This window comes from Ovis canadensis, chromosome X (assembly GCF_042477335.2).
Source record: "Ovis canadensis isolate MfBH-ARS-UI-01 breed Bighorn chromosome X, ARS-UI_OviCan_v2, whole genome shotgun sequence".
Taxonomy (NCBI): domain Eukaryota; kingdom Metazoa; phylum Chordata; class Mammalia; order Artiodactyla; family Bovidae; genus Ovis; species Ovis canadensis.
Genome location: NC_091727.1, coordinates 115,487,566 through 115,501,562, shown reverse-complemented (window position 1 = coordinate 115,501,562; position 13,997 = coordinate 115,487,566). Strand labels below are relative to the sequence as shown.

At 40.6% G+C, this 13,997-nt stretch overlaps 1 protein-coding gene and 1 long non-coding RNA gene across 2 annotated transcripts in view; one reads left to right on the top strand and one right to left on the bottom strand.

Moving 5' to 3' along the window:
• The window catches only part of LOC138931189 (uncharacterized), a 67,777-nt gene that overhangs the window by 30,707 nt on the left and 23,073 nt on the right, over positions 1–13,997 (top strand). The window lies entirely within an intron of this gene.
• CCDC169 (coiled-coil domain containing 169) lies at positions 12,563–13,204 on the bottom strand. Its single transcript, XM_070289656.1, has one exon. It carries the CDS (start codon positions 13,202–13,204, stop codon positions 12,563–12,565), a length of 642 nt encoding a protein of 213 aa, XP_070145757.1.

Here is a 13,997-nt window from a genome sequence, read left to right as displayed (position 1 = left end):
TGGGGCTTAAATTACAGTTGTGCCTGGGGATTCCAGTAAATTTACATATTGTGTCCCCTAAAAATCTAAAGAAGGTAACTAAATATAAAATGAAGAAAAAATGGGTATACCTCACTCTAATTGTAGCCTTGGCTAAATTTCCAGTCACATACCTATTGCCCTAAAATATTCTATATTGGGCATAGATGCTCGATGCAACATAATAAATTTAAACTTAAGTTGTCTTTGTGAACTTACAATTTGGCTTAATAAAATGGGACCCATGGACCCCCAGATAAAATAACTTGGTTCAGTATAAGTTAAAACAAGGAACTCAAAGATTAAAACTTATTATTTAAACTTATTAATGAGAAAAGCTAATTAATAAAGGAGTGGTTATCCCCATTTCTTCTCCCTTTGATAGCCCAATTTTGCCCATTCTTAAATCTAAAAAAAAAACAAGAGGGGATGTATCTCAAGGTGGATTATCACTACCTTTATGCTGTGGGCCCCTCCACCAAGGACCCCATACAAGTTATCCAATATTATCAAAATCACTGATTCTATTCATTTGACAACTGGGAAATACTTTTAAAAAATATTTGCTTTAGCTCTGGCTACCATTTTCTGTCCAGTGCCCATTCAACAGCCTCTGAGTGGTCATTTGCCTTTACCCTAAAGGGACATTATACATCTTCTCCAGCCTACCCATGGGGCACCTCAGAAGCTTTGCCATGACACGCAGTCTTTACAGACAAGATCTTAACTACATCCACCTTTCTCCAGGAGCACAGGTATGGCATCCCATTGATAACATGCTCCCCCAGAGTAATTCGGGCTTCCCTGGTGGCTCAGAGGTTAAAGCGTCTGCCTTCAACGTGGGAGACCTGGGTTCGATCCCTGGGTCAGGAAGATCCCCTGGAGAAGGAAATGGCAACCCACTCCAGTATTCTTGCCTGGAGAATCCCATGGACAGAGGAGCCTGATAGGCTACAGTCCACAGGGTCGCAAAGAGTCGGACACGACTGAGCAACTTCACCTTCACCTTCCAGAGTAATTCATTAGACACACTCATTAAGGACATACAAATCCAAATATAAATTTAGCCCTTCTTGGGTTCTAATGACAACATATATCTCATTTATAAATTTTACTCCCAAATGAAAATCAACAGATACTCCTGTTAATGCCCCCCTGCAAGTGCCTTCACTAAAGGGACTTTGGCAACCTCTTCTAATACCTCCCATCATCTCTGCACAACTTGTTTTTTAAGGGGATATGATGTCTTAGTTCCCTTACCACGGATGGAACCCAAGCCCCCCTGCAGTGGAAGTGCAGAGTCTTAACCACTGGACCACCAAGGAAGTCCTGTCTGTACCATTTCTGATGGTCATAGGTGGCCCAAGGGTTTCTGGTGCAATATATGTGCGTGAAACTTTTTCAGTTGTGTCCAACTCTTTCCAACCCTATGGACGGTAGCATGCCAGCCTCTTCTGGCCATGGGATTCTCCAGGCAAGAATACTGGAGTGGGTTGCCATGCCCACCTCCAGGGGATCTTCCCAACCCAGGGATTGGACTCACATCTCATGTCTCCTACATTGGCAGGCATTACCACTAGTGCCACCTGGGAAGCCCTCTACTGCAATATACTGCCCCTGAAAAAAAGTGCCTGGCTGCTGCTGCTAAGTCACTTCAGTCGTGTCCGACTCTGTGCGACCCCATAGACAGCAGCCCACCAGGCTCCCCTGTCCCTGGGATTTTCCAGGCAAGAACACTGGAGTGGGTTGCCATTTCCTTCTCCAATGCATGAAAGTGAAAAGGGAAAGTGAAGTCACTCAGTTGTGTCCAACTCTTAGCAACTCCATGGACTGCAGCCTACCAGGCTCCTCTGTCCATGGGATTTTGCAGGCAAGAGTACTGCCCCTGAAAAAAGTGCCTGGCTACCTACTGGGATTTTCTAAAAACAGGTTCTCACAGATCTGGAGCCTGTGACCCTCCATACTCAGTAGCTCATTATGCTTTGAGTTGTGGAAACAGCACCCCACCAACTCAGCACAGCTATGGGGGCCTTCTTAATCAAGACGCCACCGCACCTGGGCCCTGTGACGTGTTCTACTTGCAGGAGGGGATGGCTTCCTCTGTGCTTAGTCCCTTGCCAGATTCCAGGGTGCTAGAGGAAGTCACCCCTCCCCCAGGCCCTTGGCTACCTGGGAAACCCCTTGGGATTAACTGTATAAGCAACAATAGACTATGTGGAGCTCAATGGAATGTTGCTGTTTTCCATCCCTTAACCAGGATGGCCCTAAAAAAGGACAGGACTCCCTAAACCACACACTTGGCCAAACTTCAGGCAGCCATTTTAGCACTGCATGCCCTGGCTAGCAAATAGTTCCATCTTTAAATTTATTATAAACTGGTGGGCATTGTCTAAAGATCATCTCTGTCACGTTAAAGAACTCTGGAAAATCTTGCCTCACAGATACCCTAAATATAAAATCGCATGTTTCTCTATATATTCAGTTCAATTCAGTCCAATTGCTCAGTCGTGTCTGACTCTTTGTGACCCCATGGAGAAGGCAATGGCACCCCACTCCAGTACTCTTGCCTGGAAATCCCATGGATGGAGGAGACTTGTAGGCTGCTGTCTATGGGGTCGCAAAGAGTTGGATACGACTGAGCGACTTCACTTTCACTTTTCACTTTCATGCACTGGAGAAGGAAATGGCAACTCACTCCAGTGTTCTTGCCTGGAGAATCCTAGGGACGGGGGAGCCTGGTGGGCTGCCGTCTATGGGGTCACACAGAGTCGGACACGACTGAAGTGACTTAGCAGCAGTAGCAGCAGGACTGCAGCACACCAGGCCTCCCTGTCCATCACCAACTCCTGGAGTTTATTCAAACTCATGTCCATTGAGTCTGTGATGCCATCTAACCATCTCATCTTCTGTTGTCCCCTTCTCCTCCTGCCTTCAATCTTTCCCAACATCAGGGTCTTTTCAAATGAGTCAGCTTTTCTCATCAGGTGGCCAAAGTATTGGAGTTTCAGCTTCAGCATCAGTCTTTCCAATGAACACTCAGGACTGATCTCCTTTAGGATAGACTGGTTGGATCTCCTTGCAGTCCAAGGGACTCTCAAGAATCTTCTCTAACACCACAGTTCAAAAGCATCAATTCTTCAGTGCTCAGCCTTCTTTATAGTCCAACTCTCACATCCATGCATGACTACTGGAAAAACCACAGCTTTGACTAGATGGACCTTTGTTGACAAAGTAATGTTTCTGCTTTTTAATATGCTGTATAGTTTGGTCATAACTTTCCTTCCAAGGTCACAATATAAGGCTTTGCCAAGAGCTCAGTACTCATTATCAACACTATTAATAGTAACCAAGGCACACATTTCACTACTCAAAATGCACAATGTTGGGCTCTTGGGAAAAACAATAGAAATTTCACGTCCCTCCTGCAAAGAGTCAGACATGACTGAGTGACTAAGCACACACACACACATATATCATGTACTCTATTTAAATTACACTGTTCACTCTTCTCTAAATATGATATACATTTCCATTCTTCTGTGTTATTGATCGTGTCTCACAAATATGTAAAAATATCAAATATGCACAGCTTTCTTAAGTGAAAGTATTAGTTGCTCATGCATGTCCAACTCTTTGTGACCCCATGGACTGCACCCTGCCAGGCTCCTCTGTCCATGGGATTCTCCAGGCAAGAATACTGGAGTGGGTTGCCATGCCCTTCTTCAGGGAATCTTCCCAATCTAGGGATTGAACCCAGGTCTTCTGCATCTTCCTGCATTGGCAGGAGGATTCTTTACTACTGCACCACCTGGGAAGCCCACCCTTTAAGATATTTGAATGTTAAACTAACTGGACATTCCTGGGGAAAAAATCTCATTTAGTCATGATGTAAAATACTCCTGATATATTGCTGTGCTTAGTTGATCAGTCATGTCCAACTCTTTGTGACCTATTGTACTGTAGCCTGCCAGGCTCCTTTGCCCATGGAATTCTTCAGGCAAGAAAACTGGAGTGGGTTGGCGTGCCCTCCTCCAGGGGAATCTTCCCAACCCAGGGATCGAACCCAGGTCTCCCATATCACAGGTGGATTCTTTACCCTGAGCCACCAGGGAATTTGGTTTAATTTTCAAAGGCATTTTCGTCTCTATTCATGAGGGATATTGATGTATAGTTTTCCTTTCTTATGCTATCTTTGTCTGACTTTAGTGTGACTTAATATTGGGCTTGTAGAGGGAGTTGGGAAGTGTTCTTTCCTTTTATACTTTCTAGAATATGGTTATTATTTATTCTTTAAATGTTTGATAGAATTCACTAGTGGACTCATCTGGCTCTTGGGTTTTTCGTGTGGAAAGAATTTAAATTACAAATTTAATTCCTTTACTTATTACAATCTTTCAGATTTTCTATTTTTTCTTGAGTCAGTTTTGGTAGATTAGGTCTTTCCAGGAATTTGTCCATTTCATCTAAGGTATCTAATTTGCCAGTATAAAGTAGTTAAATAATATTCTCTTATAACTTAAAAATTTTTATTTACTTATTTATCTATTTTTGGTTGCACTGGGTCTTTGTTGCTGCGTGTGAGCTTTCTTTAATGGTGGTGAGTAGGAGGCTACTCTTCATTGAGGGGCACGGGCTTCAGCACTTACAGCATGTGAACTCAATAGTTGTAGTGCAGAGGCCCAGATGCTCTGCGGCATGTGGAATCTTCCTAGACCAGGGATTGAACCTGTGTCCCCTGCATTGGCAGGCAGACGCCTATCCACTGTACCACCAGATATGTCCATCTTATAAACTGTTTATTGCTGTAGAGTCAGTTGTGATGTCTGCTTCTTCCTTCTTGATTTTAGGAAGTTAAGTCTTTTTGTCTTCGTTGTCTATCTAGCTAAATGTGTATCAACTCTGTTGGTCTCAAAGAACTAACTTTTGTTTTCATTAATTTCTCTCTACTGTTTTTCCAATTTCTATTTTATTGATTTCTGCTGGAATTTTATTATTCCTATCTTTTAAGAAGCATATTCATATATTCTTATTATTTTTGGCTGTGCTGAGTCTTTGTTACAGTGTGCGAATCCTCTCCAGTTGCAGTGCATGGGCTTCTCACTGCAGTGGTCTCTCTTGCTGTGGAGCACAGGCTCCAGGGTGCCTGACGTCAGTTCTTGCCACACATGAGCTCAGCAGTTGCAGTCTGTGGACTCTAGAGCATGGGCTCAGCCCCATTGCCCTGTGGCATGTGGGATCTCCCCGGATCAGAAATTGAACCGGTATCCCCTGCATTACAAGGCAGACTCAACCATTTGACCACCAGGGAAGCCCCTATCATTCCTATCTATGCTGTGGAAAATTCTTCACAACAAACTGTGGAAAATTCTTCAAGAGATGGGAATATCAGACCACCTGACCTGCCTCTTGAGAAACCTATATGCAGGTCAGGAAGCAACAGTTAGAACTGGACATGGAACAACAGACTGGTTCCAAATGGGAAAAGGAGAACGTCAAGGCTGTATATTATCACCCTGCTTATTTAACTTCTATGCAGAGTACATCATGAGAAACACTGGGCTGGAAGAAGCACAAGGTGGAATCAAGATTGCTGGGAGAAATATCAATAACCTCAGATATGCAGATGACACCACCTTTATGGCAGAAGGTGAAGAGGAACTAAAAAGCTTCTTGATGAAAGTGAAAGAGGAGAGTGAAAAAGTTGGCTTAAAGCTCAACATTCAGAAAACGAAGATCATGGCATCCGGTCCCATCACTTCATGGGAAATAGATGGGGAAACAGTGGAAACAGTGTCAGACTTTATTTTTGGGGGCTCCAAAATCACTGCAGATGGTGATTGCAGCCATGAAATTAAAAGACACTTACTCCTTGGAAGGAAAGTTATGACCAACCTAGATAGCATATTAAAAAGCAGAGGCATTACTTTGCCAACAAAGGTCCGTCTAGTCAAGGCTATGGTTTTTCCAGTGGTCATGTGTGGATGTGAGGGTTGGACTGTGAAGAAAGCTGAGTGCCGAAGAATTGATACTTTTGAACTGTGGTGTTGGAGAAGACTCTTGAGAGTCCCTTGGACTGCAAGGAGATCCAACCAGTCCATTCTAAAGGAAGTCGGTCCTGGGTGTTCGTTGGAAGGACTGATGCTAAAGCTGAAACTCTAATACTTTGGCCACCTCATGGGAAGAGTTGACTCATTGGAAAAGACCCTGATGCTGGGAGGAATTGGGGGCAGGGGGAGAAGGGGATGACAGAAGATGAGATGGCTGGATGGCATCACCGACTCAATGGACATGAGTTTGAGTAAACTCTGGGAGTTGGTGATGGACAGGAAAGTCTGGCGTGCTGTGATTCATGGGGTCGCAAAGAGTTGGAAACGACTGAGCGACCGAACTAAACTGAACTGATGCTTGCCTTATGTTTAGTTTGCTCTACTTTTTCTATATTCTTAAGGTGAAAACTTAGCCATTTTAGTTTCCATTGTTTACTCTACTTGTTGAATTATTTTTTAGTGGTTGCTCTGGGCTTCCCTTGTGGCTCAGCTGGTAAAGAATCTGCCTGCAATGTGGGAGACCTCGGTTCAGTCCCTGGGTTGAGAAGATCCCCTGGAGAAGGGAAAGGCTACCTGCTCCAGTATTCTGGCCTGAAGAATTCCATGGACTGTATAGTCCATGGGATCTCAAAGAGAGTAGGACACGACTGAATGACTTTCACTGAGGATTGCAGTGAAGTGAAGTGAAGTCGCTCAGTCGTGTCCAACTCTTTGTGACCCCATGGACTGTAGCCTGCCAGGCTCCTCTGTCCATGGGATTTTCCAGGCAATAGTCCTGGAGTGGATTGCCATTTCCTTCTCCAGGGGATCTTCCCAACCCAGGGATCGAATCTGGGTCTCCCGCATTGTAGACAGACACTTTACCATCTGAGCCACCAGGGAAAAGGATTGCAGTAGATATCTTAAAACAATATACTTCACATTGATGGTAATTTATTTCTCGTAGTGTATTGAAACTTTGCTCTAACATTGCTCCCTTTCCTCTGCCCTCCTTTGTGCTATTATTGTCATATACACTACATCTTATATATTCTCAACACTATTTTTTTAGACCCTAACCTGGCCACCTTCACCCCCCACAGCTAAACTCAGGCCCCTGGCTCTCCCTGCCACTAATTCCTGAACAATGTTTTAATAATACTGTTTCATGCAGATATCTTTTAAATCAGTTTTGAGAAGGAAATAAAAATATATTTGTATTTTGTTTTGTAATTAACATTGAAGTGAAAGTCCATGGCGTTCTCCAGGCCAGAATACTGGAGTGCATAGCCTTTCCCTTCTCCAGGGGATCTTCCCAACCCAGGGATCGAACCCAGGTCTCCTGCTTTGCAGGTTGATTCTTTACTGGCTGAGCCACAAGGGAAACCCTAACTAACATTGCTTATGCTTAGTCACTTCAGTTGTGTCCGACTCTCTGCGACCCCATGGACCATGGCCTGCCAGGCTCCTCTGTCCATGGGATTCTCCAGGCAAGAATCCTGGAGTGGGTTGCCATTTGTTGCTCTATTTCTTTGTGGGGACTCCAGTTATAATTCCTCTTCAGCCTGATCAAGCAAGTCTGACAGCAATTTGTTTTCTTAGGCTTTTTTTTTTCCCCCCCCTGAGACTGTCTTTGTTTGTGGGGCTTTTTGATATTTAAGGGTTATTTTTCTGCATATAGAATTATTTTTTAAATAGCAGAATTATTGAGACATCAATCATATTACATATGATTAACCCATTTAAATTGTACAGTTCAATGGTTTTTAGCAGTATATTCACAGAGTTGTGCAGTCATCACCATCATCAATTTTAGAAATTTTCATCATTCAAGAGAGAAACCCTGTACCCTTTGCAGTCACTCTTCATCCTCTCAATGATTCTACCAGCCCCAGGCAACAGCTCATCTCCTTTCTGTCTTTATGGATTTGCCTCTTCTGGACATTTTATATAAATGGAATTATGCAATGTGTGGTGTTTTTTGTGACTGGCTTCTTTCACTTAAGATATTGCTTTCAAGGTTTGTCCATGTCATAGCAGATACCAGTACTTCATTTCTTTCTACTGTTGAATGATATTCCATTGTTTGACTATACTACATTTTGTTTATCCAATCATTAATTAGTAGACATTTGAGATGTTTCCACTTTTTGGCTATTATAAATAATACTGCTATAAACATTTGTGGACAAGTTTTTATATGGTCATAATTTTTTCTCTTGGCTGTATACATAGGAGTGGAATTGCCTGGTCATGTGTTAACTCTATGTTTAACCTTGTGAAGAATTGCCAGACTGTTTTCTAAAGTGGCCGTAACATTTTCCATCCCCACCAGCCACGTATAAGGGCTCCCATTTCTCCATATCATCACCAAGACAATTATTACCTATCTTTTTGATTATAGCAATATTTGTTTTATAAATGGTATTTCTTTTTTTAATATAAATTTATTTATTTTAATTAGAGGTTAATTACTTACAGCAAAAGAGACACAGATGTATAAATGGTATTTCTTGATATTCTGTGATACATTTAGATATTTTAGATTTTGAAATATATTAAATATTGTTTTACTGATTTTTTGCTTAATGAATTCTGAGCTTAAATACTGATATTAATACACATTTCAGTGTTAAGCCAAAAGGGAGCCCAAATTTTCATTTTTGCTCTGATTATTATTGCTATTTTTAATTGAAATATAGTTGACTTACCACATTATATTAGTTTCAGGTGTAGAACACCATGATTCAATATTTTCATAGATTACACTCCCTTTTGTATTTATTACACAATAATGGCTTTAATTCCCAGTACTGTACAGTATATCCTTGTTGCCTATCTATTTTATGCATAGTAGTTTGTATCTCTTAATCCCATTCCCCTATATTGGCCCCTGCTCTAAGTATTGCAGTAAATAACTGCATTTTCTCAAAAAACCTCACGTGGAAAATTATCTTCAGAAATTAGAACTAGATCAAACTTTTCCTTTGCTTGTATATTCCTTCTACAGAAAAGAGAGAGAGAGCTGTTTAACTTGTTCCTTCTTTGTACTGGCTACTAGAAACCTTAAAACGAGAGTTTTTCTCAATCTTGAATTCTTGCAAAACTTTTATTTTCATCTTTTGTCTTATGGGTGTCATTTTTTTTTACATTTTTAAAATTAATTAATTAATTTATTTATTTTCCCGCATATATTTTATTTTATTTTTTTTTAATTAATTTTTTTATAATTTTAAAATCTTTAATTCTTACATGCGTTCCCAAACATGAACCCCCCTCCCACCTCCCTCCCCATAACATCTCTCTGGGTCATCCCCATGCACCAGCCCCAAGCATGCTGTATCCTGCGTCAGACATAGACTGGCGATTCAATTCTTACATGATAATATACATGTTAGAATGCCATTCTCCCAAATCATCCCGCCCTCTCCCTCTCCCTCTGAGTCCAAAAGTCCGTTATACACATCTGTGTCTCCTTTGCTGTCCTGCATACAGGGTCGTCATTGCCATCTTTCTAAATTCCATATATATGTGTTAGTATACTGTATTGGTGTTTTTCTTTCTGGCTTACTTCACTCTGTATAATCGGCTCCAGTTTCATCCATCTCATCAAAACTGATTCAAATGAATTCTTTTTAACGGCTGAGTAATACTCCATTGTGTATATGTACCACAGCTTTCTTATCCATTCATCTGCTGATGGACATCTAGGTTGTTTCCATGTCCTGGCTATTATAAACAGTGCTGCGATGAACATTGGGGTACATGTGTCTCTTTCAATTCTGGTTTCCTCGGTGTGATACCTCTAAATTTAGCAAAAGCTAACTCATTTTTTTTAAAGTGGTAAAGAAGTTACAAATAAGTAAATAAATAATTGTTTACTAAATTTCCTTGACCTGCACAGCAATTACAAGGCAGTAGTTGGAGTAAATATTCCCTCCCAATTCTATAAATGGTGAAAACGAGTCAATGAAAAGTGATCTACTCAAAGTAAAAGCTTAGAAGTGGCAAAACTTCTAACTTCTGATACCAGAACACAGATCTGAGAGAGTCTTCCATTTCAGTTCTTTATATTATCCCACGAACATCTCATCACTCTGGTTAAGACACAGACACTCTGGTTAAGACAGAGACTTAAAAAAAAAGATAATTTGTCACATTTGAAAGTATTTCAACATAGCTCTTGCAGAGCTAACACTTAAATGTGATAGAGTCCCCATGATAATATGGTCTACTAATACAACCATCACAATGATGAGATAATTTTAAATGTTCCTCAATCTAATCCCTACAATGGCCTACCTCCTTCTGTATATTAATAGAAACAAGCTTGTTTTTTTTAGAGACAAGTTTGTTAATTCTTCAGTGATGATCTGTAATATTCAGAGTATTAATTTGCTGTTAATGATATGAAAGATAATATAAAACATAAAAATCTAGTATTTGTTTAATAATATAGATCATAGTGGGCTTCCCAGGTAGCTCAGATGGTAAAGAATCTGTCTGCAATGCAGGAGACCCCGGTTCAACCCCTGAGTTGGGAAGATCCCCTGGAGAAGGAAATGGCAACCCACTCCAGTATTCTTGCCTGGGAAATCCTATGGACAGAGTAGCCTGGCAGGCTACAGTCCATGGAGTCACAAAGAGTTGGGCACGACTCAGTGACTAACCCATCAGTTCAGTTTCAGTTCAGTTGCTCAGTCGTGACCCCATGAACTGCAGCATGCCAGGCCTCTCTGTCCATCACCAACTCCCAGAGTTTACTCAAACTCATGTCCATTGAGTTGGTGATGCCATCCAACCATCTCATCCTCTGTTGTCCCCTTCTCTTCCAGCCTTCAATCTTTCCCAGAATCGGGGTCTTTTCCAATGAGTCAGTTCTTGGCATCAGGTGACCAAAGTATAGGAGTTTCAGCTTCAGCATCAGTCCTTCCAATGAATATTCAGGACCGATTTCCTCTAGGATGAACTGGTTGAATCTCCTTGCTGTCAATATATGATATTTGTGGTTAGCTTAAGAATGGGGAAATATTTCCAAAAACTCCAATGTGGAATAATTTATAGGAAATTGCTTTATATTTCACTGCATTGCATTTTAAAGTCATATAAAAGAATTATTTAGCTGTATGAAATTTATGCATTCTTCCTTGAAAAAAGAAAGTGAACGTCTATAGAGATAGTTATAGAAATGTATTTGGTATTCAATACTGGCAATTCTGAATAGAAAGAATTTAGATTTTAGGATATCAGGTGAGAACAACATAAGCTAGAAACTACAATTGCCATTGGATGATTTCTGGAAATTTAAAGGCTAACAGTTTCATTTATTATTAAGTTGAGAGAATAAATTATATTTATGTTGCAGACCTATGTGACAGTTGCAAAAATAGTCTAAACATGAATAAGAGAATTAAATATATTTTCTAAATGCCTTAAAAGAACCTTTTTTCCTATCTTTATTCAATCTCTACTTCTTGAATATTGTGGACAATTGCAAAGTTTGCTCCAAAAAACTAGGCCATCACTATGAATTAATAAGTACCCCAAAATGACACATATCACCCACCATATACTAAGTGGCAAGTCCTTGCAGTAGTTGAATAAGTATTGGTTTTCTAGAATGGTAAGAAGCCTTTGAAGTTGCATAGTTTGCCTCATTTATTTTACAGGTGTGGAAAATAAAGACGAGGTGAAGAGACTTTCTCAAGTTCTCCTAATTTTACAGCAGAAGGGGACTATGGCTTCCCTGGTGGCTCAGTTGGTAGAGTCTGCCTGCAATGCAGGAGACCTGGGTTAGATCCCTGGGTCGGGACGATCCCCTGGAGAAGGAAATGGCAACCCACTGTATTCTTGCCTGGAGAATTCTGTGGACAGAAGAGGCTGGTGGGCTACAGTCCGTGGGGTCACAAAGAAAATAAAGATGAGGTGAAGAGACTTTCCCAAGTTCTCATAAATTTACAGCAGAAGAGGACTATAGCCAAGCTGGCTCCTGATTGGAGACTATTTCCACAACACCATGATGCTTCAAGTCAAAAGTTTAAAATGCGTTTGGTTTGTAGCTTCACTTAAACCTTAGGTTTTAAAAAATGAGCATGATATAGCCTAAAATAGCACACAGTTTTGATGAATTCACATTTTTAAGCTAACAGCCAACTAGAAACCAAATATAATAACAATATTAGTATCAGAGTAGATAAAGGATATATTATTAAAATCAAGTGTAAGATAACAGCATTCAGGTTTCCTAGGATATTTTATGAATCATAAACACTGCTACTACATATTTTAGGGTCACTAAAATTACTTTCTAAAATTATTTTTGTAACTAGACTAAATTACTAAGAAAATTTATTTTAGGTAGACAAAAGAACACACTACTGGAAGAGGAGCTTAAAGAGGTTTAATAGCTCTTTCTCATCTACCTCATTTCCTGAAAAATGTGTTGAACAGTAACTTCACAGTTTGAATATTACAAATGAAAAAAGGGAAAAAATAGAGAAATCCGTCCAGTTCTGGAATCATGGATTGAGTTTTGGAAGATGATTGGATCTTGTCATCTTTTTTGCTGGGCCTCTCTTGGCATTTATCATCTTCTGATTAGCAGGATTAGATCTTCCTATTTTCACTGGATCCTCTTTCATTCTATGCAGACTCACTGGTTGTCTTTTAGAAGAGTGGTGTAGGCCAGAGAGCTGAGACATTTTAGCTAGGTACATACGACGTTCATCCTTCACCTTGTGGTAAGCCTTTGATTCTCGTTCCAGTCTAAGTGCACACTCTCTCACTTGACTTTCAAGCCTCTTTTTTTCTTTTTCTAGCTGTTTAAGTAATGTACTTAATGATTCCACTGACATCCGCTCATAGACACGAATAGAAGATAGTCTGTCTGAAGGACTTCCACGGATTTGTTCCACTTTCTCTCTGAGACTAGCAATTTGCTTTTCTAGTTGATCATTCAGTGCAAGTTGTGCCTCATAGCGGGCTTTCCATTCACTGCCTTCATGGTTAGAACTGAGTTTGTCTTCCAGTTTCACTATCTTTTGTTTTATTTCAAGTATTGAGAATTGCACTAAGTCTTTCATATGGATTTCTTCCAATAACTCCAGTTTCAGGCAGTCAGTGCTTATATCTTCAAAGTTGTCACCTCCTCCGTCCCCCATAGTATCAGCTCAAGAGCTCTCCCACACCTTTCCCTTCAGCACAGTTTACAGCAGAAGACTTGAAGGGACACTTGGAAGTTGGGAAAGACAAAGTGTTGTCATGAGCTGTTGCTATGGTGAACTGATTCTTAGAATCCTAGGTTGAATTTCTTTCCCTCAGCACTTTGAATATGTCATAAGACTGCCTTCTTGTCTCCACTGTTTCTGATTAGAAATCAGCTGTTAATTTTATTATGGTTTCTTTATATAAGGAATATAATTTTCTTCTCGCTGTTTTTTGGCTTCTCTCTCTGGCTTTGGCTCTCAGTAGTTTTTCTATGACCTCTCTATCTGTAAATATCTTTGAGTTTGTGCTACTCGGAATTCATTGAGCTTCTTGCATGTGTAATCTTTGAAATCTGAGAAGTTTTCATCCAATGTTTCTTCAAATACTTTTTATGTTCCCATTTTCTCCACTCCTCTTCTGGAACATCCATTATGCGTGAGTGGTGTTTTCAATGGTGTCTCAGTGGCCTTTGAGGTTCTTCATTCTTGGACCAACCTCTTCATTCTTTTTACTTTCTGTTCGTTAGATTGCTGTTGTTGTTGTTTAGTCACTAAGTTGTGTCCGACTCTTTTGCGACTCTTCTGTGACTCCGTGGGGACACAGGTTTGATCCTTGGGTCAGGAAGATCCCCTGGAGGAGGGCATGGCAACCCACTCCACTATTCTTGCCTGGGAAATCCCATGGACAGAGGAGCATGGCAGGGTACAGTCCATGGGGTCCCAAAGAGTCAGACACGACTGAGCGACT

Excerpts from the sequence above, each read along its gene's own strand:
- CCDC169 (XM_070289656.1), bottom strand. The coding sequence starts at position 13,204 with ATGGGGGACGGAGGAGGTGACAACTTTGAAGATATAAGCACTGACTGC.